General features: G+C 41.4%; 1 protein-coding gene across 2 annotated transcripts in view; it reads right to left on the reverse strand.

The window, feature by feature from the left end:
• RAD23B (RAD23 nucleotide excision repair protein B) overlaps positions 1-19452 on the reverse strand; it is a 35828-nt gene extending 16376 nt beyond the window's left edge. Inside the window, exons 1-4 of one of the 2 annotated variants that reach the window (XM_005532225.3) lie at positions 19269-19452; positions 6733-6814; positions 4186-4265; positions 1709-1956 (exon numbers count right to left, since the gene is read on the reverse strand). In XM_005532225.3, coding sequence (XP_005532282.1) covers positions 1709-1956; positions 4186-4265; positions 6733-6814; positions 19269-19334 — 476 coding nt within the window. In that variant the 5' untranslated portion in view covers positions 19335-19452. Of the gene's footprint in view, positions 1-1708; positions 1957-4185; positions 4266-6732; positions 6815-14499; positions 14571-19268 lie in introns of those variants that run through there. The other variant, XM_014260808.2, reaches the window with a different exon arrangement.
• Positions 19453-22478: the final 3026 nt, after the last annotated feature.

Consider the following 22478-nt stretch of genomic DNA (forward strand, 5'->3'; position numbering starts at 1 on the left):
GGGATTTTCCCTGCCTGAGCTGACCTAATCAGCCAGACATATATTTATAGCTATATACATCTTGTATGTATATTTTGGGAATACATGTTCAGTCTTGATAATGTGACAGACTTGAGGACATGGAGCTGCAGGAGCCTCACATTAATCAGGCTACCAGAGTTGGCAACTCCTACCAGCAAGTGAAAGATCATCAGATTGATCTGAATGTTTTCAGAAGACGCCACTAAAAATCCAACAAGGCACTTACAGAGAGATCTCTGTAAGATCTATGCGAGAAATAATTTGTTCCAACAAGAATGCTTCACTAGTATCTGTCAGTAGTTAAGATTTACAATCAAAAAAAGATCAAAGGCAAAGCAGGGCGCCAGTTGGCCTGGCCTTGGGTCAATAAATCTTGCCTCAGTAATTTAACTTCCAAAGCAAATCAGAAGCAAACAGTACTCACTGAAATCAAGGCAGGTGTTAACATTAATCTATATGTTAAATTATTTTGTTCCTCCCTGTTAAGTGTGTACACTGAGGCTCCCTTAGTGCTGTTTTGCAAAACTGCAATCTGTACGTGAAAAACATGGAAGTTTTCTTGTTTCAGTAAGAAAGATTGATCTTTGAACCTACTGGACAAACTGAGCAAGGAAAAAAAAAAAAAGAAAAAACCCCACTCATTAGTATTTTTTAACAACTAAGTTAATTTGACTGCTAAATGAAACTTCATTTGCATTCCATTTCTAAGAGATACTAATTTCTCAGAATTGCAAAATTAAATCATCAATTTGTGTATTTAGTGCAAGAAATTAGTGATGAGTTTTTCAAGACATTAGGCAATTGCAAGTTTTCCTTCATTATGACCAAATCAGTATTTGATGGTGTTTAAAAACAATCACTTCAAAAAATACTGTGTACACCAGCATTCCCAGAAATAACACACAGTTAATTAAAACCCAGAGTATGAAAAATGGAGATTTGAAGGTATGTAGCATTTCAGGGGCCATTAAATTCCAGTTAACAATATTTTAATCCCATGCAGTACTTAAGCAACTTATGCAAAAAATGGCAACAGCATACAATAGGGATGAAACTTCTAACTTCCACCTGATTTTCTCAATTGTAGAAAATCGAGGTGAAAAATTTTCCTAGGTCCCACAATTACCTGCAGATGGCTCCAAGGAACATTCAGAAAAAAATAAACAGCAACCTGTAGCTTTAAGTCACCATATCCTACATTTTGGAAGAAAAAGCTCTTTCCAGAAATTAAGGGACTCATACAGCAATAAGGAATTTATGGTTTGAATCTGACCAACATGACCCAAAGCACAATCAGAGGGTTATGAGCAGGACAGGACACATTCCTCCTAGGACTTTGTGAGCAGTAGATTCCCCACTGCAGGTGAATATCCTCAGTCTCAAAAGAAACCTGCAGGATAGCAACTCTGAAATGTGTAACAGGAGCTCAAGTCTTGTGCCTTTTAACTCTCCCCTCCACAAGTTTGTTCCCTAAACCACACTTCCCACAGAAGACGGCAAAAGCAAGGAGAGGCACTTCTTACAACTCAAGTAATGTTATACTTGAGTCAGAGACTGAAATTCCAGTTAAGAATGAAGAAAAATTACGTAGAATGGAGAGTGTGATTGGATAACGCGGTAGTGAAAACTTAAAATCAAAACTAGAGGCAACAGAAACAGGAATCCATTCTTGGAGGCTTATTCATACCTGTCAATTGATGATGGACTGATAGCAGCTGGTTCCTCAGGTGGCTTTTCTTCTGGCTTCTCCTCTATTGGGCCACTCACAGGTGCAGGTTCACAAGCCACTGCATCTGGTGCTGGTGGTGGAGGGACAGGAGCTGGCACAGGAGCAGGAACAGGGATTGGTGCAGCAACTGCTGTGGGAGCTGCAGTTGTTGAGCCAACAGTGGAAGTGGCATTTGACGGCTGAGTTGCTCCAGCTGCTGCTTTGGGCTACAGGAGGACAACAGACTTCAGGCACAGCACAAAGCTCATAAATCCATGGCTCTCTACAGGCAACCCACTAAGTTCTGTTTAGACCATTTGTGTTTGATATTGCTGCCTCTGCATCATGCACAACATTAATGTGGTGCAAGACATTAAACCTCTAACACCCTTCACTGTGTTCAAACAAGCAACTAAGAGCATCAGTGAAGCACTTAGACACCTGAGCGCTCACATTGTGAGGATAAAGTGAAATGCAAAGATCTAAATATTTACAGACCACAATATTCAAAGTATGAAAACAATCCTGTATTTTACAAAAGCACATTTTTCTAGACAAAACCAAACAAGCTGCCAAAAAAATCTCTGCAGAACAGGCATAAGCTTCCCTCACCACTCAGATCTGGAAAAAAGTGATTAAGAGAGAAATCACATTTCATTATGAATGCTGTTTGCTGGAAAACAAGATGCAAAAAAAAAACAACAAAAAACTTCACCTGCAACATGTTTTAGTTATGCAGTATTTGCATTCAGAGCACTAAAATAACATCTCAAATATTTCAGTTCTGAAGCAAGCACCAAGGATACAGCAGAATGAAGGACTACCAAATTTACAGCAGAATATTTAGAGTGAATACTTGTATGCAACAGTGAAATAATGTTCACATCTCTAATGGAAACTTGAATTTTTCTTGGATACAAAATTAATTCCACACAGAAATAGCCCCAAGGGCTGACGAAGTTGACCCCAATCTTTGCCATTCCAAGAGAAATAGCTGAACTTTAACAAAACTACTTATTCAAGGTGTGTACCACTTTCAGACATTGCCTGCTTGAAGAAGAAAACATTTACTTCCTCCTTTTGTCTGCATGGAGAGGTGAGCTTAAGAATGAATACCTTCCAACATGACAGGCACAGCAAATAACATTTTAAGCACTCAAAGGAAAACACTGACACAGTTGGAATGCAAGGGGGGTTATTTTCTGCTGGATTCCTAAACCCTTAATGCAACGTCAGAGCATCAGACAAAGTTAGCAGTCTGTGCCTACATGACTGGGCATGTCTTATCCACAACAGAATCAGGAAAGGGCAACTGAGCTCCAAGACTAACAAAAAGATTTTAAGACTGAAGAAATACTGAAACTACAGGTCCTTTATTATCAGAATATACTGAATTTAGCAGTTCTTCATGGAGATCTGCGTTTAGAATCATAGAATTGTTGAGGAGACCTCTAAAATGATTAAATCTAACCCAGCACTGACGCATCCACCACTAAACTTGTCCCCAGGTGCCACAGCCACACATTCATTGAATACTTCCAGGACTGGCAATTGCACCACTTCTCTGGAGTCTTCTGCTATCAAGAAAATTAAAAACTGGACTCTGACATATCATCTGGACATGTTTTCTTGTACTGATAAACGCCTCTGTGGCAAACCACAGACTAGAAAGCTGTTCATTCAGGAAAACAGCAACAACAGTTATCTTTAAAAAGCCCACGTTTAATTATGTTTAATATTACCAGATAGAAATAAAGGGCAACAGAATATATGTTTTCTTTGTCAGGAGGAAGAACTCCAGCTTCAAAATAAATGTCATATTCCAAAGCACAGATGAAGCCAGTTTTATTCAGATCGCAATGGTCTGGAATGCCTGGAAAATCAGTGGCTTGATTCCTGGAAGCAGCCTGACAAGTGGTTCAGAGAAGAAATACTTCAAACACGTGTCACAGCCATTCCCTATAAATTGCACTTGCAGTCTTTCAAAACCCATAGGTTTGTTTACTGCCAGATGTATCCTGTCTCTACTGCTGTTGGGTCTGAAAGAAGAAAAAGCCATGAACTATGAAAAGCAACATGGCAAGGCTGGAACAGTTCCATACAGAGGATTTAACAACAAACTACCTAGGCTGCCTTCTTCCTTTTAATAATAAAAGGGAAAAAAAAAAAAAACAAACCAGAGAGAGACAAGAAAGAATAAACAGTAAAATCGGCCATTAGCAATTTTTTTCCTTTGATACAAACATTCAGCACAGAGCAGCAGCAAAAATCAGCCTAGGCAAACCAAGACTGTGAAGCAGTATTTTTTATCTATTCATACAAGCTTTGTACTGGACCTGGACTTGCATATGATGAAATCCCACTGGTTTTAAGGATGGCCATATACAATCACTCGTCACAAGAAAAAACAGAATTAAATTAATGAAGTTTCCTATTCAAAAGAAACGATTACTCACTTTTGTCACCATAACCACAACAAAGTTCTTCTCATCTATCTTGTATTCTTTAAGAGCAGTTTCATCATTAAGGATTTTACCTGGGAAATGAAACAGGCAGAAATTAAGAAGTTATTTAGTGAATCAATAGATGATCTTGGGATTTCCACACAAAAACATGCAAATTCTTAAACATTAAACAACCCAACAAGAAGTTTGGCCATTATGCTTTGGCAGTAGAGCTACAATTTTCCTCATATGAGTGCAGAGCAGTGGATAGCTTGAGGGCTGCTGCCCTAAGTGCTGAAGAGGCTTTAAAACCACTTAAAACAAAAAGCATTAAATTTGAAGATTCACTGGATCCTTTACAAAGACACATGTAATACAGAGGAGAGGTGTTAACACACAAAAAGCTTAACCAAATATGTCTGTATTGTATTATGCCTGCTTACACAGGAAGGGAAACTCCTTTTTACTTACCTTCCATTTGCTCCTCAGATAAGAGCATTACCCGCAATAACAAGTGTGTGACCTTGCAACTGCAACAATTTGCAAGACTAAAACATTAGAAAAAGCTAGAATCATTCCAGAACTTGCCATCTTGACAGAAGGATGAAAAAGCTAACAGGCAAACCCAGAAACATTTTTTATACTATGATTTTTGATGTTTCATAAGCAGACATGGTACTGTAAAATAGATTTGCAACACTTCTAAAAGAACTTAGGAACACAATAAGCCACATACTTTTTGCCTTTTCTTAGAATAAACTGACTTAGAGGTAGAGCCACAAATCAGAAAATCAAGTCTGTATTTCAGTGAGTTTTATAGCACTGATTGTTAGAATTTTCAGGGAGTATTTTACAATTTAAACTGATTAATTTTCTGAAGATGTGCCACAGACTGCTTCCATTTCACAACCTCTCTAGTGGACTGCAACTAGAATGACACATCCTTATCCTGAGGATTGCAAGGAAAAAAAGCAACACAGACACTTTATGGCACTCAGAACACAAAAGACTGGTTCCACCAGTCCTGCAGGTGAAACATTTAAGGAAGTAATACATGTAGGGCAGTAACAGTAATAACTGTAGCATCTGACTCAGAACCTACATGGGTTTACTCACAACTTTTCATAGGCACTTTGAGGAAGGCTTTAATGAATGTGTATGTAATATAAAAGATATGCTTTATGGAAGTATATATACAGACATCCTGTCTTCTCAGAGCACGCCACACTCAGGGTTTCTAGACCTCACCCTAATACAGATGTCAACACAATGGATCTCTAATCAAAGTCAGCTGGGGGTATCACTTTGCTTTAACAAACCATGAAAATTCTAAAGCTCATTTTAATAAAAGTAAAAACGTAATCATATACCCTTGTATCTCTTGTCCAAGAAAAAGAAAAAAAGAGAGAATCCACCTTTGGATAAGATTATATTCTCAATCTTATTCCCTATATTTCCTACTGCTTGTAGGATTATTCAATACTGCAGACGCATTCTGGCTTCAAAAAACATTCAAGTCATGTCACAGAATCTTATGCAATCTTTGATTTTTGCAATCACAGAAACACAATATTAAGAGTGCCATGCAGTTACACACATTGCACAAAGCCTTCTGCCTGGTTCACATTTCTTGGTTATGCATGAGATTTCCACCTTCATGTTCCTGACATGCACTCCCCTCACTGAAGCACCAGGGAGATAAAACCTGATATCAGACACAGTCCAGAGGAGCTGTACAAACACACAGACTCACAACTTCTCTCCCATTAGCATCTCTCCACTGTTAACGCTGGCTTTATTCATTACAAGTGAAAAAGACAATACTCGTTACAAAGCAGTACATAACAAAAGTAAAATGTCCACCAAAACTTCTTTCAAGCTCAGTTTTAGAGGGGAAAAAAAACACTAGAGGGAGTACTGGAATAGGACCAAAGTTCTGACATGAAGTAAGAACAAAAAAATGGATTTCTGTATTTGCACCAGAATGAATAAGGGAAGTAAAATAAAGCTCAAATAAAGTTAATTTCATGTTTTTAACTGACATTAGCCTGCTTTTTGCTTGTACATAATACACGTTTCTAGTGACAGAGCTTAAAAGTACTGAAAGTACCTTTGTAGAGCAAGGATTTGGTGGTGGGTTTCTTTTGTTAATCCTAAAGAAATAATCTGTTTTTTAATTCTCTGAGGTATATACAGCAATGCTTCAGCTATACACAGCATAAACTGAACAAGAAAAGAATTAAACAGAACAGCAGCTCTGACCTGCTTAAATCCTGAATTCTTATAACAAAAGCTATTTCTTCTTCACCCAGCTTACCCCCAAGACATCCTGTTATAAGAGCAAAGTTGACAGACACACATGTATTAAAACATAAAAATTCCAGTTCAAAATGAAGAGTTCCGTTCAACCTTGAGTTTGTTTTCGCATTTGTGGGGGCTCTTATCCTGCCTGTACTTCAGTTCTTAGAATTCTTAGAAGACTGAACATTCACATCCAAGTCAAACAACAACAATAAAATAAGGCAAGTTCAGATAAGTTACCTTCAGAATATCCATTACCTGCATAAATTAGTTTTTGGCCAGCTACTGGAAAGGCATCTTTCCCCCTTTCTGATTCAATCTTCTCTTTCAGTGCCTTCACCTAAAGCACAAAAACAGTCTTAATGAAAACAAAGTTCACAGTACAAACCTAATTAAGTATACTTTAAGTTTTAAATACTGAAGAGTAGTTTCAATCATGTCTTGATTATGTCAAGTTTATCAGTCTTCTGAGTATGTCACTGTAACCACTTTGCAGAGCAACATGTCCCTTTCACAAATAGTCTCCTGGGCTGAATCAAATTAGGTAATTATTTTTTTCCATGAGAAGTTATTAGTATGAGTGTACAACACAGCAAAAAAGTAAATTAAAAATTGTTTTCATCTCTTGACCCATTTGCCCTGTTCTTTCCCGGAATGCAGAAGGTACACCTGCTATAAACAGCCGAAGGTTTTCATCATCATCATAACCACTTTTCAGGGAATGCCTGGGTTTTTTTGCTCAGATCACCATGACATTCAACCTTGAAGCCCCCATATGCAAAGGCTTGTGCAAAATGTTCAGAGGCTTATCTTACATAAACACTTTCCAACTCCTCCCCCTCCACCACAATTTCTGGAGCTTCACACAGCAATTCTAAGCCTACACATTTACTTGCTTGCATGGACCACTGATGCATCTTCCACACTTTTACAGCACCAATAGCTCAAGTGGCACTGCTAGTTGTCATGTGTAAGAATGCCCCCAGCTTTCCAGAAAGTCTCCATAATCCTGTTCTGAGGAGGTAAAGGAAGCTCCTGTAAAAGCATTCACATCTGCTGTCATGTTTTAAGACAAACTGCCTGCACAAACAGCCAATTCTTCTTGCTTTCTTGCAGACTCTCCCTGTATACACAGAACAAAGACAACCAGTCTGTTATGAGCTTATTACTACAAGTTAACACCACCTTCTAAAGGGTTTGCTGGTTTGTTTTTTTTTTCCTAAATATTCAAAAAACCTTTTTCATAAAACTCTGCAAGGATATACAACGCAACATATTGCATTCCTCTATGGAACTAAACAAAAATAGGGAGCCAGGTATTTTTCCCCAGCAGATGAAGAAAGGATGATTTTGGTATTTTGTATCGTACATGCCATCCCAGCACCTGCCAAATGCTTTGGAATTAGTCTCCAACCAGGCAGTTGCTTTCCCACAGCAAAACAAAGAGCAGCTCCCTGCCACCCCTGAGTTCTGAGGACAGTCAAATTTGACAGTAATTTGCTGAAAGCATCATCATTCTCATGTACTTACTTTACAACAATCTGTCCTATCTTTGGACTTACGTTTATTTTTAAAGCATATTTTCTTGAAAATTAAAAATATAACTTGTTAATTCCTCCCCAATTTTAAGGATGGAAGTCACTCACGTTGCTACTGAACAATCTCCTTCACCACAGAGAAGTCACCAAGGATTTTTTCCTAAACTTAAATATATATATTATACTAATACTTCACATAACTTCATTTAAAGTCCTGCATACACTAGAGCAAATTAATCCCTTGAATCATGGTAAAAGCCTGTTATGTTTCCAAATGTCTACTTTTTAATACTCTCCTTATGTATTCCTACACTTATGCATTTTTACCAATCAAAGATAATGACTGGAGGCTACTTCTTTTATACCCAGTTACCCACAGATTTGTAACAAGTATTGCAATGTCACTAACATGTATAATCTATTTTATGAGAGAAAATTAAAATTTGTTTCATGTCCACTGCATCAATCAAGGTACTAGCTTCAAATATCTACTTTGTCTTCTTCATTTTCTATTGTTTTATTCCAAACAACAGTCTTATTCCCACAAGGAACAAAACCAAGATGTGTTCTCTCAAACATTTATGTTTGAACAGCTAAAAGTCTAGGTCAGGACACACTGAACACACATGTTGATTTATTACACAATAATTGGATCCATGAACAGGAGTTAAGATACTTACTGTAGGAGGATCCAACAATTAATTTGCCTTTGCTGACCACCTGTGTGTACGATTTCCCCTTATTATTACTGTGCTGTGACTGATGTACTGCAAGTGACCTGAGGCATTGCCTTCTTCCAAAACCTCCCAAAATGTTCCCCCTTCCATAAGCCTGCAATAAACAGGAGTATGCTTTCATCCCTCTGGCAGGTGGCATTCATCTCCAGATGTAGGCAAACTTCCATTTACACCATGGGGCCAAGGGAAATGAAAAAAAACCCCTTTTTCTGGGAATCAGTTCCAGTGTTTCACCATCCTCACTGTACAAAATCCCTTGCTTACATCTACTCTTAACAGGCCTGCTAAAAAGTCTGTCCCCATCTTTCTTATAAGCCCCCATTTGGCACTGGGATGTTCTCCAAGGTCTCCCCAGAGCCTTCTCTTTTCCAGCCTGAACAACCCCATCTCTCTCAGCGTGTCTCCACAGGAGAGGTGCTCCACTCTCTGAATATCTCCATGGCCTCCTCTGGACCAGCTCCAACAGGTTCACATCTTCCATGTGCTGAGGACCACCAAGAGCACGCAGCCCCATGTTCCACAGGATTACACCTAGGAGAACTAACGTGGCAGCCACAGGCAGTTTCATCCTTGTTGGACATTCAAGTGACTGTGCTTCAGCTGTACAGTCCCCTTCCACAATCCAAAAACCCTCTCTGCATACTAATACTGACATAATTTTTATTATTGTGGTGGTCTAGGTAAGGACAGAATAAAGAGTTATACTAATTACTATGCAGTAGCTGGATCCACGTGAAGGAGTTTGGCATTTATTGCCTCAGTGAAGTAGCCATCAATGCAAATAACACCACGAGGTTACAGATCCATGGTGGTTCTGAACATAAACTACAAGTTTTTTCCTAAAGAACAATCTTTGGCTAGAGCTTGCCAATACAGAGGTCACCTTTAACTTCTTAATTCTTGGAAAAACTGGAAATCCAGAGGAGAATAGGCAGTTAAAATTTTCAGTGCTGGTCTTTATTCTCTGCCTGTATTCTTGCCACATGCATCAATCAGTTTAAGAACAGATTACATCCTAAATTGGAACGCAAATGACTTCAAGTTCTCTGGCTGACAGCTTACAAAATTCTAAAAGAAATTTAAGCTTAACGTAACTGAGCCAATTTACAGTATTTTGCTATCTATGCTCAGCCATTTGCAAAGGAAACGTCATTTACATAGGTCTCACATTTAAATGGACATTCACTCTACTGTGAACTCTTACCATCCAAAGATATCAGATATATTATGGTGACTGACAGTAACACACCATGGGCTCTGAATTACAAATTAAAAATTCTGTAATGTTATTCAAGTTGCTCCTTTAAAACTGAAAATACACCAAATAGTCAAATAATTTCCAGATTAGATTCAAGAGCATTTCAGAGCTCTTGCTTAACTGCTTTATAAAGGTTGGTGATTTAGATAAGGGAATCTGTCATATCTCAAATGAATACAATGAACTGATTGCATCACAGCTATTCAAAGGAACAAACAAAAGGACTTAAACCAACTCTTAACTACTAGAGCTTGAACCTGGAAGAAAATGCAGCCAGCTGCAGACTTCATCATTCTCCTATTAGAGACAAGTTCAAGAAACACTCAGGCTAAAATAAAAAGCACTTGCCTATTCTGGCTTTCATCACTGCCTAGCCTAAGAGGCCAGAAACACATCATTTGCAGAGGATACAATACTTATTTTTCAGAATAAAAAGAAAAGGAATAGATAAGATCAGATACATCAATTTTAGCAGTAACATTCCAGTAGCATAGAATTTCCTCTTGTAGTTTTAACTGGAGTGACTGAAAGCATAGTGAGGTATGCCTTCATAATTCTGCTGAGAGAAGAAAATGCATGATGGTGCAACAACCTGTAGGTCAGACAGTAGTCTGATCCACCTTCATTTAGATTTAAACCATAGATGTTCCATTTTCAAGGAAGAATTAAAAAAACAAAGAGAGAGAGAGAGGGAGAAGCCTTCTCAATGCTTTTCAGAAAAGACAGCTGCATCTTCCACCTGCTGGTGCAGTGAACTCCTGAAAAAAGCAACATCCTAAACTTTGCCTCTAGCAAATTAGGTTGTTGAGAACCTAGACTTCAGCACCACCATTGGTTATTAAGTGAAAATTAATTTTGGGGAAGCACACCCAGCACATTGATCTGTCAAACTGAGAAATCATCCATAGGTTATGATTTATTTTTCTCATAAATACAGATCCATAAACCAAATCTTCAGGCTTCCTAGCTTTATTCAACCTGATTAGGGTTCAAAATGTATTTCAGTCCTCACCAAATCCCATTTTTCCTCTGCCCTTAATAAAATTTCACAGCACAATAAACAGAGCCTGTACTTCATGGCAATACCTTTAAAAATGAGCATCAATTCATCTACAAACACTTTAAAGATTCAGAAACAACACACTTACAGGTCAAGATGACTTTTTTCTGTCCCCGATGAATTTAGACTCCCTCAGAAACTGAAGGCAATGTCCTTGAGAATATATGCCACGCAATCTGTTTAATAAAGAGCTAGAGCCTGAAAAACTGAGCTCTTCCAAAGAAACACCAGTCATCAGCTGCATCCCAGACAGGCATCTAAAAATGGGTTTCATGAAATCACCAGTGCTGAGTTTTGCAGTGGTTCTTTGCAGTCACTTTTTGCCAGCTAAGCCAGCAGGGCACACTGGGTTCCATCCAGGCAAGAGGCTCCCATGGATCAAATACTCTCCCCCTCTTCCCTCTCACACACCAGTTTTCATTTCCCCTACCTCATATAAATGCTAACACAGAAGAGGCAAAAATCATCAGTTTATTCAAAGCCTCATTTCATAAATCCTAATGAAAACATGAACAGGGTACTTTCATTGGTTTTAATGGATAATTACATAGGCAAGACAAATTGCTGAATTTCTTGAGATGTTGGGTGAAACTGAATACAAAATGGGAAAGGATCTCTTCTGTAGACATCAAGCCACAAGCACATCTTCCACCCCACAATCTTCATCAGGAATCTGATGTACCCACAGACAAGGCTGTCTGCTACTTCTACTAAGAGGCTACTACAAAGTTTACTCTGATACTGGAAGTCTTCTAGTTTCCTGCCCGAGTTAATTCCCAGACTACTAATACTGATTTTTTTCTTATGTTGATGTTATAATTCAAGCATGAGTAGCCTTCCCACATCCCTTGGTGCTTACTACCATAAGACATTTACACAATTTCACCAAAACTTGTGAGCTAAGCTAAGCAGGTGTCTTTAGTTTCATGTCAGAGTCACAGTTTTCCAGAGGCTCCAGGCATCTCTTTCCAAAGGCAGAAATTCATTGCCCTTGGGAACAGGTGGAGAGCACATTTGAAGCAGAGTAGCATCACTACTCTCCCTGGACATTTCAGGATCTGTGATCTTCAGGGCTTCACCTTTTAATGAACCCAACTCCAATCAATCAATGCTTCTCATTCGAGGGCCACTTACCAAAGTCTGACCCTCAAACAGGCAGCCAGGCACTAATGTCAAACTTTGTGTTTGTCAATGTCATCGTGCTTCTGTTCATTTTTACTCCAATTCTCCAAATCAAATCAATTAAAGGACTGTGAAGAGATGCATCCCAAGACCAAGTCTGAAAGACCCCCACTACCAACCTACCAACCGCTGAACTGCTTCTCTTTGAGAATAAATGCTGCACATAGGGTTTTTTTTCTTTAAATCTACCTTATAATTCTCTGCCACTCTTCATATTTTTCTGTAGAAGGCTAACAGGTTTCTTCCAGGCTTTGGGAAAAGTCCTAGTTAGACAAGGACAAAGCTCTTACTCCAAAGGGCATTGCTCTTTTCGTCCTCCCTGAGAGAGGGCATCACAGCCTGAAAACTTGTTTAGAATTTAGCTTTGATATTCCTGAATTTTCACCTCCCATTGCCCTTGCAAAAATATTTACCACATGTTATACTGCCATATACACACTGCTCAAAGTCAGGCGAGGACAATGCAGCTGTATCAGACAATAAACCTGCTAATGAAGCAACAAACTGACCAGTGCAACAGGTTTTACTACCCTTAATCAAACTCCATGATCAGCAACTGATTAATGACAAATACTGTGCCTACTACTGAAAACACACAGAGGATAAGAAACTACTAAGCTCATAAATCAATGCTTTACAGTACTTTTACTGGTAAGAATGCATTTGGTTCCAGCTACTTCTTTCTACAAATTAGAAAAGCAGGTTTTTCTGGCACAAAACTCCATTCACAGTGTTCCCTTATATTATCTTTCTAAACAGGACACTCATATTCAGTCAGAAGGCAATCACGGTGGTTACATGAACAGATCACTGCCCTACTTCAGGCCTCAAAGGCATAACAGATACAGTAATTGGGAAGAACCACAGGAGAGGAAGAGCCTTGTTAACCCAGCCAGGTTTACAAGCTTAGTAACTGCCTGGAAAAAAAAACCCAGTTGTACTCAAATAAACAAAGCATCTAGAATTACTCCAGCATTTAAAAACAGACAGGATAACGCATTCATAACCTCCTTTATTTACTTGCTGTAATTACTGTTGTTGAAGTTTGCATACAAAGAAAGAAGCATCCTCTTCTGAAGAAAAATAGTCCAGAATTGTCAAGGTAAAAATCCAAATTTAGCCCTGACATTTACTTTCTCTGCAATTACCTCTACCTTTCTAATTTCCTCCACAAAATTGAGCTCATCTACACACAAATGAAATTTTTAAGTCTAGTTGTTGTTATGCACTGACCAGATATCAACAGAAATAATTTCTGATCTCAAACCTGGCCTCCAGGCCTCCACACACTTCTGCCCTGCATTTCAAAATTGATCTAAGCCCTGACAGAGGAGACACTGAGGCCAGTTTGCTGATGCAAAAAGGTGACTAAAAGAGCTGCATTCATGCAGTTTTGTACTAACCAACACAGGAACACAAATTTCAACCTAAAGCAGAGCTTTCAGCTATCTGCAGCTTGAAGAAAAGCAGCAAGATGGACATTCCTGCCTCTGAAGCCACAAAGGCTTGTTTTAGGAAGGAAGCTTACAGTCTGAGTGGTGACTCTTGCATGGTCTTGTTGATTAGGACAAAAAATCCTCCTGTAGCTTTGGGCAGACAATTTTCACAACAGGCACATTCCTCACAAACCCATTTACAAGTATAAAAGTGACACAGCTATTTGAGTATGAAGAAGACTGACAGGCCACTTTGATCAGTTCTAAAAAGACACTTAAAAAACCCTTTTGCAACACTGCAAGCTGACCTGCCAGTTGGAGGTTTGCCTCAAAACACAGGGAAAGACAAAGAGGAGAACCAGAGTCAGTGTGTAGACAACACTCTGTGTGCTCACAGCCACAGCAAGCCCTTCCCTCTCCTTTTCCCGTTCCTTTGGTGCTCCCTGCAGGGCAGCATGCAGAGGACAGTCATCCTTACAGGCTCTAGGTAAGACAGGCTGCACATCACCACATCCTGTGAAACTGAGAGATTTGTTTCACCGAGTCCACTCCACCCACAGGAACCATGACCAAAGACACAAACCTTGGCGAGAGAAAACATTGCCAGGGGTCTCTAACTTTACACCCCCCTATCTCACACCTAAAGATATCCTTTTCTGTGTTTCAGCAATTAAAAAAAAATATATTTTCGAAAGGTTTGTCAGCAAACACAGCCATTTACGCACAAGAGCAGCAATGGGACTCCAGACAGTATCTGGATTATCTGCTCGTATCAATTATTTTTAATTAAAATGTACTCTCCACTTTCACCAACCTTCAAAGGGAACACCTTCCAGCCTGTTGTTATCCATATCAAGGACAGATACCTTTGTTTTCCAGTCATACCTGCAAAACAGACCTTAATATATATAGAACCATCCTTAAGAGTGTACAATCTCTATATTTAGATATATTCATTAATAGTATTTAGATATATTTATATGTGTACAATCTCTGTATTTAACTTCTCAGGGTACTGGCAACCTTAGGAATGGTGGCCCAAGACAGTTTAGATTTTGAGCAATACAGCACATAATACTGCCAAATTATTAAAAGTACTAAGCTAACTTTTATTTGCTGACAGCTAAATTGGATAAGAAGATTCTCTATAAAATAGTTGAAAAATTATGGGCACAGCCATGGCATTTGAAAAATGGACAACATGTAAAAACATATTCCAATACGAATAAAATAATTTTAGTTGTATTAAGTAATTTATGCTATCTTATCCTTTCCTTTTTTAATTTTTTTTTAAAAAAATATGTCATCCTACCCAAATTTCTTTGGAAATTCTATTTAAAACACTCACTAGAATGTCAGGAAAATACTCCTGAACATGTGAAAACCTAGCCTTCTTCAGCCAAGAATCAGAACTACTTCCTTGCTTGAAAATCCTAATTCTAACCAGGAAACAGAAAAGGACCATACACCAAAGAAAAGCAGTAGCAAAAAGCCTCTAGAGACTTAACTAAACAAATATGAATTGTAACAGACCATAACTCCAAAATGCTACAGTCTATGAAGAAAGCATGAAAACAATGAAAAAAAAATGTAGCTACTCTAACTCTAGTTATCTCTGAAGTTACAATTTTGCAGAGTCATATATCAAACCACAAGTAGCAAGTGCAAGCCCTTCAAATTCACACCTCCTCCTCCTCCTCTGCAAGCACAAACACACCCCCCAATAACAATAAAATCCTAAAGAGAGGCAAGAACAACAAAACAATCCTCCAGAAACAGAGAAAAATACTTATTGTACAACCCAAAGAGCAATTATAGAAAAATGCCAAGACCTGAAACAGAAAAACATCTTTAATCTAGAAGGGTATTTCTGGATTTTGAACTGAGCACTTTTCCTCTAACCACTAAAATGATAAACTCTCAGGAAAACACAAAAACAATCCTATTACCCACAACTGCTGTAGGATTAATCTGCACTGAAACACATGTAGGAAGGAGGTTATCAAGAGTACATTCATATTCACTCACAAGTTACAAGCCCTGGAGTCAGCTCGCACTCATCAATGGTCTCTGATTCTTCCAGAACTGTTACAAAATTAATTATTCTGACACAGTAACATTAGCATCCAGAAATCTCCATAAACACATTTAAATAAAGCACCCACATACTATGGACACACCAGAACACAGCAGAAGCTCAAACTTCCACAACTAAATGTTCTGCTGACATGGTGTTAAACAAGCTGGCTTTTCCTGGGTGTTCAAGTGCTGTGGTGGAACAGTGAAATGTGAAAGCCCATATTATGTGACATAGAGACTGCAGCCGAAAGACTGCTGACATCCTGAATATTCCCTGCATTTCTCTGCATTTTGACAACCAGGTTTTTGGGCTAACAGCACAGGGGGAGTTGAAAACAAAACAGGACAGACTTAACTTTTGCCCAGTGTTTCACTTTCAGAGTTAAGAATGTTTGTTGAAGACTTTTAAAACCCTGCTTAGCATCTAGATAGTGATAACTACAACAGAAATGCTACATTTAGAAGCTTACAGTGTCAGCACTGTCACTTCAGACAAGAGATGTGGCTACACAGGCCTGCATCACTGTCAGACAGCGCTTGTTATTCCTTCCTAACACAATGTCTCACGTATTTACTTTCTCACAGAGAGCCAACAAAAAGAAGCAGCAGCTTGTGCAGATTGATACATGCTTTCATTTACCCTGGTTAAGTCTGAGCGCTCAAGCCCTGCGTGGCCCCGCTCAGAACACCAGAATGGCCACAATAGGTATATGCACCCCTGTGTGGAGCTTGATGGGTGCATCACAATACTTAAGGAAAAACAGCCAGGCTTGCGAAAATTTCATTTGATAACGGGCTTTCCCCAATAATAGGGCCTGAGGCTAAATCTTTTCATCTTCTTTAGTCAGTCAGAGTACCTGACAGTCTTCATCCAGTGCTTTGTCAAGCAAGATAGCTTCAAGTACAGTTTTTATTTACTCAAAATACTCAGTTTGCTAATGTTTTAAAACACAGCCAAACCAAAACTAGAGTCACACTATTGAAGGAAAGTTTAAAACTCAACTGTGTGATTTAATAGGAAAAACCCTCACCAGTTGCTTGTGCAAAAAGCTAAGCAGGAAGGCTAATTAGTTATTAGGATATGTGTTGCTTCAAATTCTCATTGGAGGTTGGTTTAAACATTCTTATCAGCAACAGCTCTCAGCTACAAGCATTAAATATTGTCAGAATGCTACCTTGCACAGTAACATCAAGTCTCTCCAGATTAATTTGGTACTGAGAGTAAGGGGAGAAAAGGAGCATGAAAGAAATTTTATAGAAACAGAACCCAACTTCGGATCAACAGGTTTCCTGTGCCTATCGCAACTACGTGATTTTTGGCCTTGTCACAGCACAGGGCAGAAATCCAAGTAAACAAGCCTACCTCTGAGAAACACACACATGGTCCAAAGACTAAAAGTAATGTTCCCCAAACTACATGAAACACATTTCAAGATCTCAGGAAATTAATCTAAGAAACCAGCGCAGTTAGCTAAAATTCGTGTATTTGAAAAAATCTGACTGAGGACTTGAAAGCACACACTTGTGAGGCACTTCCTCAACATAGCATATTTCAAATTGTTTTCTGATTTTTGACTTAGTTTGTAACTGAAGGCCCAAAGCTGAACTTCTCTTTATTAAGTCAATATGATTTTTAATACTTCCAAGAGTAAGTTCTTCATAATTTTCTAAAAAATGTGCCACAGAAATTTAAACAGGTTCTTCACCTCTACAGCTAATAACATAAGGTCTTTATCCTGCTGTTTTTAAAACAAAGTTCTCCTCAAATTCTACCAGATTTCCCTTGTCTTACCACCCATTCCTGGCCAAAACCTGAAGTTATGCTCATGAGGAGCATTTTAATTTTGAGCTACTGTAGCAGCTACATTTATAAACAGAGGGTGCAGTCTCATTTCCCACAATCCAACTTGTAGCATTCTGCTGTCTCATAAACTGGTGAGGGCTTTGACTGGTAACATTCCTTCGGTCCTCTCCTTGAATTTACTTCCCAGGATTTTACTGAATGCAGAGAGCAAGAGAGGGGAAAAAAAAGAAAAGAGAGTTTTCTCAGTAACAGTAAAGACTAATGTTTTAAATATTTCTAGGTTTCTGACCCATGTTTCTCCTAGGCATTTGACATGTCTCTCAGTCACAATGATAACCCAAGTGAGCTCTTAGTCCAACTTAGAACTGTCATCCTTTATTTTTCTTAAGATGGAAGAGGGTAAACCAACAGACTTTATAAGAGCAGATACAATGTTCCATAGTTTCTAGAGCTTCACTGCCCACCTGCCACAGGAAAGGCTGCTGGAAAGGAAAGCTACCAGCCTCCCCAGATCTTTCAAACCAAGGCCACAAGTGTGTATGGCCTTGGTTATCAGATCGACCATCCCTGCTCAGGCAAGTGACAAGGCAACTTCCAACCCTGCCAACTCACTTAAGGCCCTTCTCATCTCAGAATGCTGCATTTCCCTGAGGATTTTCCAGCGGGCTCCCGTGTGCCAGAAGAAAACATTCACCTGGAAGCAAAACATGTCTCCTCACTCGCAGCATCATTACACACATCCAAAGGCACCGGGGAAGGGGAATGAGACTGCTGTGAACCCCATCACACACGCCAACACCAGCTCCACCGAGGTCAGCAGAGTCTCTCCTGCACTCCCTCCCCTTCTAAGTGCAGACTGATTAATCACTGCAGCTCGCCCCGTGAGGCCAAATAAACCCTCCTCGCACTCTCCCACCTCCACAGCACACACCTGCCCGGGCACATAGCGATGCACCTGGGAGCAAACACCAGCCCCTCTCCAGATCATGCTCCTGCCCTTGCAGAAAAGCCCCACAACTCCCCCAGCGTTTCCCTTGTGGGAATCCATAGAAGGATGGGAAGGATCACCACGTTTTCCTCCTGCTGCACCCCCAGCCTCACCCCGGGAGAGAGACACTCTCACCATATCCCCTCTCCCAGTGCTCCCATTATAAACCAGCAGCGATCTGTGCCCCACTGACTGCTAACCCACGGCACCCCGCCCCCCGAAAGGAAAAACTTTCCTTTCCTATAGCGCTCCTCTCCTTCCCAAGACTACGTGAGATATTTAGCCCCTCTCCCACCTCCCGGGCTATTTCCCCTTTCCACCTCAGAGCTATTCCCCCTCCCACCTCCGGGGCGTTCTCCTCAAAAACAAGGGGGGAAAAGTCCTTCCGCCGAAGGTTTGGCCACGGCAGCCTTTCCTTCGGCGATGGGAAGTCACTCTTACCCACCAGCATCCCGAGGAAAAGGGGTCCCTCATCACCCCCGGCTGAGCTCACCCCCTCCCCCCGGCCCCCAAGCCCCCAAAATCGTCCCGGGAGGACACCGCATCACCCCCGTGCCCCCATCCCCTCCCTGAATCTCCGGCCACCTTCACCAGAGGGGTCCGTCCCTCCCTTTCCCCGGGGGCGAGGGCATAGATCCCCGCATCCCTCTCCACGGCCGCGTCCCGGGGGTGGGGGAGGCGGGATGGGGAGGGAGCCCGGGAATGGCCGCACCGTCTCCTCGGGGTCGATGTCGATGCGGAAGGTTTGCTGCTGCAGCGTCTTCAGCGTGATCTGCATGGCGGCGGTTACGTGCCGCGCTCCGGCCGCCCTCGTCCCTTTCCCGGGAAGAGGTGGCGGGGAAGAGGCCGGGAAAGGGAGGAGGAGGAGGGAGGCGGTGTCGGGCTCGGCGGGAGGGGGGGACGCGCATGCGCGGCCTGAGGCGCCCGGCACGGCGCAGGCGCGGGAACTCCTGAGGGCGGGGAGAGCGGGAGGAGGGGCGCGGGCAGAGACCCAGAAATACAAATATCTGTATATCTAAATATGTATGTATCGAGAGAGAGGGAGAGAGAGAGAGAGAGAACGGAGCGGTTGAGGGGTAAAAGGTCTCTGAGGCTATCCGGCCTGTGCGCGGACAGCACCGTGTCAATGAGGCCGAGGCACTGAATGACGCGTCCAGTCTTTCCTTGAACACCTCCGGGGCAGTGACTCTGCAGCCTCCCTGGGCATCCCATTCCAATCCAATCCATCCAATTCCAATTCCTTCTGTGAAAAAGTTCTTCCTAATATCCAACTAAATCTCCCCTGGCCCAGCCTGAGGCCGTTCCCTCTCCTTCTGTCCCTGTTCCTGTAAGCAGAGCCCGAACCCCCCCCCCGGCTGTCCCCTCCTGGCAGGGAGTTGTGCAGAGCCACAAGGGCCCCCTGAGCCTCCTTTTCTCCAGGCTGAGCCCCTTTCCCAGCTCCCTCAGCCGCTCCTGGGGCTCCAGCCCCTTCCCAGCTCCGTTCCCTTCTCTGGGCCCGCTGCAGCCCCTCAATGTCCTTCTTGAAATGAGTGGCACAGACACACTACTTGTAAGTTCATTAGTACACACTTGGGTTAAAACACCTAAGTTCTGCCAGTGCTGGTGTCATAGAATATAAAAGACTATCTAGTTCCAACCCCTCTGCCAGGGGCAGGGACACCTCCCACTAAACCAGGCTGCTCAAGGTTGCCTTATCCAACCTGTCCTTGAACACTGCCAGGGTTGGGGCATCCACAGCTATGGATGTTAACTGTGAAGCAGGGAGCACGGTGCCTGTGGAATAGCAGGCCACATAATTTTCTCAGTCTTGCCTGAGAAAGTGGCCTGGGAAATCATAAGGAGGAATTAAAACAATCATCAGAGAGAGAAAACAGCCTTGCAGGTGCTGTTTGTCTGTTTCTTGTTTTCTTGCAAGAGAAGGTCAAGGGGTGGTGTACCCCACTGACCAGTGATGGTGATGTGTTAGTTTACTAACCAATAAGAGTTTTTCTTTTCTGTACTTTCACGTATCGGTCTATAAAAAAGATCTGAAGCAATAAACTGGGAGAAAATTCTCCAGTTTGACTCCACAAGAGAGTCTGTGTCGTTCTTCTCGCCGTTCCCAATAGAGCAACACACAACCTCCCCAGGTGACCTCTTCCAGTGTCTCACCATCCTCACAGTAAAGAATTTCTTCCCTATGTCCAACCTAAATCTCCCCTCTTTCAGTTTGTACCTATCCTCCTTGTCCTATCTCTACAGTTCCCAAGAAAGCATCCCTTTCTGGCTTCCCTGTAGGCTCCTTCAGATACTGGCGCCTTCTCTTCTCCAGGGTGGAACAGCCCCAGCTTTCTCAACCTGACTTCACAGGGAAGATGCTCCTGATGAACTTGGTGGCCTCCCCTCTACTTGCTCCAACAGTTCCATGTCCTTCTCACATTGAGACCCCCCAGAGCTGGATGCAACACTGCAGGTGAGGGTCTGACAAGAGAAGATAGGTGGAATTGCCTCCTTTGACCTGCTGCCCATGCTGTTTTGGATGCAGCCCAGGATTCATTTGGCTTTCTGGGCTGTGAGCACATAGAGTGCACGCTTCTGGCTCACGGTGAGTTTAGTAGTTTGTAGTTTAGTGTTTGAGTAGTTGATGCATACATTTGATGGGCATTAACCTGTGTTTGCCCTGGTGCTCCTTAGGTAATATAGGAGAGAAGCTGCTACAAATAAACACAAATTTGAGCCAGCTGTGTTGGTAAAAGAGGCCTTTTCCCCTGCACCTCGTAACCTCTTCCATCCTCAGGTGTGGAATTTCCTTGCAGCCTCTTCCATCTGCAGGTGTGGGATCTCCCAGGGCTGTCTTTCTGCAAAAAGGGGTGCTGATGTCAGGCTGACTTAATTGCAGTTAAACTCCAAATTTCCTAGTATTGTGTAATGGCTGGAGAATTTCTAGCCTGCCACATTGTCAGCTTAATGTCTGTAATAAAAAACATCTTCTAACTCATTTTTTACATTAGGCTTGGCTTCCTCACCATTTCCTCCCAGCGGCATGGCCAGCAGACGGCATTGCCAGGCAAAAGGAAAGTGGGAGACCCCTTTCCTTGTGGAAGTGAGGAAATGGAGATGTGCTACACGTACACACAGGGCTGGAGGTGCTGCTTCTGCCAGTGTCCTGCTCATGCTCTGACACAGAGCTGCCAGACAGCCAGAGCCTCCTGCAGCTTTCGCAACTAAAAAGAAACCGCTGACTGTTGCTAGTAGGAATCCAGCACAGAATAACTTGCTTGCTCTGTGTGGAGAGCCATTAAAAAAAAAATAAAAAATATGAGAGAGAGAGAAAAAATATCACTTGCTATTTTTTGCTTGGGTGGTTACAACTTAAAATATGCTGCTTGTTCGCTTTCACTATTGCCTGATACCAAACCTGAGTCGATACTTTGAAGATAAAAGGGATTTTTTTTTTTTAACTTTTTATTCAGCAGTCTAGATACGTAAGTGCTGAGCTTCACATGCAAACTAAAGTACCTCATGCTGGGGGGTTGTGACAGTTTCGCTACTCTTTTCTGCTCAGATTGTCTTAAACTACTTCTGTGTTTGCTGGTTAGTGTGTGAAACAGGTCTGCCCAGGGCTAAGGGTTCATTTGCACAGTGGCTGTTCAGCTCTGCTTGTAAAAGCTCCAGAATAACTGGGAAACAACTCCAGAGGCTGTGAATGGCTAAGGATGAAGTTTTTTCTGAGCATTTATTTGAATTTTGAAATAGAATGAGGAAAAAAAAAAGAAGCTGTGATTTGTTTTTTCCCTCTGAGTGGTTCAGGAACTTATGACAGCTCACTGTATGGGGAATATAATAAATAAACAGATTCTTGGTATTTCCTCTAGCTCAGCCCATTCAGCTCCATAAAATCTGGCAGGACTTGGCTCTCCAGTTCTTTTTTGCAGTTGCAGAA

Source organism: Pseudopodoces humilis, chromosome 4 (genome assembly GCF_049639895.1).
Source record: "Pseudopodoces humilis isolate 2021_Gansu_Grassland_sample_001 chromosome 4, ASM4963989v1, whole genome shotgun sequence".
In the NCBI taxonomy this organism is placed as follows: Eukaryota; Metazoa; Chordata; class Aves; order Passeriformes; family Paridae; genus Pseudopodoces; species Pseudopodoces humilis.